Source organism: Aristolochia californica, unplaced genomic scaffold (genome assembly GCF_029961685.1).
Source record: "Aristolochia californica isolate CCGP_79_NKW_82.1479 unplaced genomic scaffold, dmAriCali1.0.hap1 SCAF_14, whole genome shotgun sequence".
NCBI classification, from domain to species: Eukaryota; Viridiplantae; Streptophyta; class Magnoliopsida; order Piperales; family Aristolochiaceae; genus Aristolochia; species Aristolochia californica.
In genome coordinates this window covers 8,461,789-8,466,704 of record NW_027181815.1, presented here as the reverse complement: position 1 = coordinate 8,466,704, position 4,916 = coordinate 8,461,789, and the positions used below count along the sequence as shown (strand labels likewise).

Below are 4,916 nucleotides of genomic sequence, written 5' to 3'. Positions count from 1 at the left end.
CGGACCAAGCATGGACATAATCCTAGTAATTATACCATTTTTTATTGGGCAAATATTTTTCATAAAAAAAAAAGATTATGCTTTCCTCATAATAGTGGAGATAAAAATTTATTAATAATACATCAACTATACGCTATTGGACTAGCAGGATTTGTTTATATTTGACAATGTATGATGAATAATAACTGATTGAGTATAAGCCAAAATTGCTTTATAGTCAAACCAACACTTTTTATTAGTCTTTGGGAAAAATGAATCCATTAGCAACTTGGACATAATTTTCCATGGATCTAACGGGCCTTAAACATGCAGAAATAGCTAGGTTGGAGCTCTAAGAAGACCCTTTCTATCTAGATTTAATCAAGTTCTAGATGAACCTATCTAAAATTTAAAATAAAAAAAGAAAGATAAAAGCGTACACCCTTATCAATTGGATAAAAAATTTCTCCTTTGAGATATCCAAGCCTCCGACCTTTGTAGCACAATGAAGTATGTTGGAGTTTGACTAATATGTATGCAATGGAGATGGTACGAGAAGAAAGGAATTTTTCGGAGTTTTAGCTCACTCTCCCTCAATAATACACTTTAGGAAGATTTTCACAGAATTGAGAGTAAATGCTTGTGGATATATCAATAAATGTTCGTTAACTTCTTAATGGCAGGTTTGGAGATGAATTTATAAGCTCTCCCTAAGGTACTAGCTGTTTTTTAAGTAAATCGTGTGTAAAGACTATTTTTCTGTTAAAATATGACTTAATCTTTAGTATGATCGATCAATATCTTCCTATTGTAGCTTCTCTCTCTCGTAGACGAAGAATGGAAAATTTGAGCCCGGTATTTGGGTCAGGGTGGAATTATTTTATTGAATAATGCGAGACTGTAAAGAAGATCCTTCTTTGAGCTCAAACATGGTTTCAGGCAAACGTAAGAAGAGAGGAAAAGTACTGAAATAAATGAGGGACTGAAACATTGAGACAAGCACGAAAAACTACAAGAGAAGCGCAACAAAGAAAGGTACTCCGTTTATTGACGGGCACTGGGTGCCTTATGGTTGCTCAGGTTCTCCTAAACCAATTATTCCGATACCACCGCCGGGATTGCCGTCTCCGTTTCCAATTCCTATTCCGCCACCAACTCCAGCCCCGACTCCGATTCCTGCCCCACTGCCCAGCCCAACGCCAGCTCCTACCCCGGCCCCGCCACCTACTCCAACCCCTCCGCCGCCAATTCCTCCTCCTCCTCCAATGCCTGCACCACCCCCTAATCCTGTTCCACCACCTAGTCCTGCTCCGCCGCCTATGCCCGCGCCGCCACCCACACCTGCACCTCCACCTCCAATTCCTCCGCCTATTCCTCCACCACCGCCTATTCCTCCTCCCACTCCACTACCTGCCCCCCCGCCACCACCACCAATTCCTCCTCCGCCCCCGCCACCACCACCAATTCCTCCACCGCCTACACCACCACCTCCCCCGCCACCACCACCGATTCCTCCTCCGCCAACTCCACCTCCTGCCCCGCCACCACCACCGATTCCTCCTCCTCCAATTCCTGCTCCGCCTCCTACACCACCTCCCCCGCCAAACCCTCCACCTCCACCAACTCCGCCACCCACTCCACCAGCACCACCCCCAATTCCTCCTCCTCCACCAGCCCCTCCACCAATTCCACTACCTCCACCGCCACCTAAACCACCACCATGGCCAATTCCACCACCCGCACCTCCTCCAAGTCCACCACCTCCACCGCCACCTAAACCACCGCCATGGCCAATTCCACCACCGGCACCTCCGCCAGAGGCTGCACCACCTCGTCCCCCGCTACCTCCTGTCCCTCCACCACGTCCTCCTCTACCACCTCTGCCGCTCCCAATTCCTGGACTTGGAACTAAGCCTCCACTCCCTTTTCCTCTGCCCGGATCGTGACCACCACGATGGCATTTCCCTTTCTTCTCATGGCGCTTTGGTGCACCTTTTCTCACACAAGTTGCACAATCACTAACCCCAACGCCACTCCCAGCCTTCAGCTTTTCAGACCTGATCTCTTTATCATCAACAAACTCCTCAACTTCTCCCTCTTTTTCCTGCTTTTCCACACTCCAACCCCATACACCCGTCACCACACACACCAAAACCAGCAGCAACACCCAGAACTGCTTCCCCATTAATATTTCTTCTCAGAGACTAATCACTTCATGCATGCAGTCCTCTCTCTCGTCCTGCTTCCTATATATAGGACTCGCACTGCAATTTGCTGCCATTATTTCTTTCACTGCATCTTCGTTTTTTTGGTTGAAATCTTCGTTTGGAACTTGAAAACATTAAATCTAGTGGGTGCCTCAACTGCTTCCACCGCTTACTTTTTCAACCTTTCTCCAGCTTATTTTACCTGCCCCTTGTACACGAAACTTTCGTCCTTGCATTCATGCCCTCCTCCTCCTCATCATCCTTCTCTCTCTCTCTCTCTCTCTCTCTCGTTCTCTGTTAAATAAGTCTTCATCTCATTGATATGAAATTTGATCAGATGAAATGCTTCTGCTGAACAAACACCTGCAGTGTCTGGAAAAGAGGGAAGACCCTCAGTTGGACCTTTTGATGCCATGAACCATCTTTCTTCTTCTTTATCTTTTTCGAATTTAGTTACTGGTAAACTGAACAACTAGAATTTGCAGTAAGCGTTGGTTCCAATTCAATCAATCACACGTTAATCACCTGACCATCAAGAGAATATATATGCAGATATTACTTGCTTGTTTATTACTATGAAGGGACAGCATTTCCTTTATGTGTGAAGTCGCTTTAGCGCCATTAAAATGGGAATTAAGAATCCCACAGAGACATGCTTCCACCTCCCTTAGAGCATCAAGATCACGGGTCTTCCTTGAGGGACAACATCAACCTCTTCAGGTAATTAGAGAAGATCCCAAAAACCAGAAAGGAAGTTTCTCACGGTACAGAAATTAATATGTATGCACACCGGAACGTTGAGAAAGACAACTTGACTGAATCCATGCCAACAGTTCTCAGCAAAAGGCATTCCAAGCATGAATACAGATGCAAAAGTGGAGAGAGCAGACCCGTTGCTTGAGAGAGAGAGAGAGAGTCAGCTAAAGTCCAGAGTAGTGGAGTTAGTTGCATCGTAATCACGAGATGCGTCTGAAATCTCGAGGTCCAGTTGACATTTGGGATCATCTTCTTCTGGCATGCCGCCGCATCTCTTTGTAGTCCCATTGATGCTGCTTAAGACTCAGAAACCACTAGTGACAAGTCGCAGCAATGAAATTCTTCCACTGCTTGCTCGATTCTGCCGATGGAGTTTTTACTTCAGTAGTTACTGAGGTTCAGGGTAACGAGTTGACAATGAAGCAAAAGGGAAGCTGTAGCTGACTCAGATAGCTTTGAAGATGATGAAGATGACGAAGATTGATTTCTTTCAACTAAATGAACTCCAATATTACTTGCATCGCTTCCCATTTCAGACTTGTATGATCAATCGATTCCATTTTTTTTTATAATTTTGAAAATTAAGTAAATATCCTCAAAGTCACCTGAGAAAGCAACTTGAATTACAGGCTTTAAGTGTATTATTTGTACCAATAAAAATTATATTAAAATACTAAGAAGAATTTTGGTTGATCAAACTTATCCCATTCAACTTTTTCTCTTATTCATATTTTATGATAAATTCATCTTTGAATCAATTGACAAAATGGCATGGAAATAAAATGAAGTTGGGGAATAATGAAAGATGGAATAAGGGGAAGACAACCTAAGAAATTTGGAAACTAAGAAATAATGAATAAAGATGAAAATCATTGTAATTAGCTTACTAGCATCATAGAGGAGTGTAGTCATGTCTGTGTAGACATGATTTTCTAGTTTATAGCTAAGTACCCACTCTAGCACCAGATAAGTATTTGTTATGTATTCGAGATAGTCCCTTCCGATCATATAGAGAGACTCGTTCACATGGAGGAACTGTAAGTTTTGTTTGAGTTTAGATATGCTAGTCCATGAACTAATTTTGGAGTTGGTATTTTTTGACCACTTGGGGAGGGTAATTTTTTTCCAATTCCATTTTGAATTGGAGACATATATGATTTATCTTGTTCTTCTTTGTTGATTTTCAAAATTACTTAAATATGTATGATGAGTATCTCTCTTATTTTTATCAGTTTTTATATAGACACTTGGATTAAAATTTCTTGCACCCTCCAAATTCTTAACAAAATTATTCATAACATGAATCTTTAGTTTTGGCAACTTTTACTATAATTTTAAATAAAAATTTTGGAATAAAAAATTATAAGATTTTGCAAAAGCTCCTCTAAAACCCTTCTTCAAACAAACATCATTGAAAATGAGAAACCTACACTTACCGATTTTTTTTATATTTAGAGATTATTTTTGCCTGAATAGATTTCATTCTCTCAAGGAGGCACAACTTTGAGGTGGGGCTCACTTACAGATTTGAAGAGGAGAAATACCACACAAATAATTTTTGGTTAAAAAATTGACAATAATCCCAAAAACATAGTTGTTAAAGGTTTCTTTATGCAGAAATTCACACTAAAAAATAGTAACAATAATGTGTCAAATCAAATATTTAGGCAAAATCTCCCAGTGAGAATTTGAAATTAATCTTCACTAAATTTTCTACCAAAAATTTGGTTATCTTTAATAAAAATATTTATTGGAAAACATTTCCTTCAATAAAAATTATTTTGGGTGGATTTTAAGCCAAAAAATATTTTTTATGTAAAGAATATAGATAGAAATGTTTACCTAATTTTTTTATATTTTTATAAGATATTTAGTTGCAATATCTTCTAACAAAAAATAAAATTAATTTATTTTTCTTTCTTGTTTTTGTAAAACTATCATACCCATTTTACTCAAAATTGTTTTTATATTATT

General features: G+C 40.0%; 1 protein-coding gene across 1 annotated transcript; it reads right to left on the bottom strand.

Moving 5' to 3' along the window:
* Positions 1–1,045: 1,045 nt before the first annotated feature.
* Positions 1,046–2,164, bottom strand: LOC137949355 (glycine-rich cell wall structural protein 1-like). Its single transcript, XM_068795429.1, has one exon. The coding sequence runs from the start codon at positions 2,162–2,164 to the stop codon at positions 1,046–1,048; it is 1,119 nt and encodes a 372-aa protein (XP_068651530.1).
* Between the last annotated feature and the right edge of the window lie 2,752 nt (positions 2,165–4,916).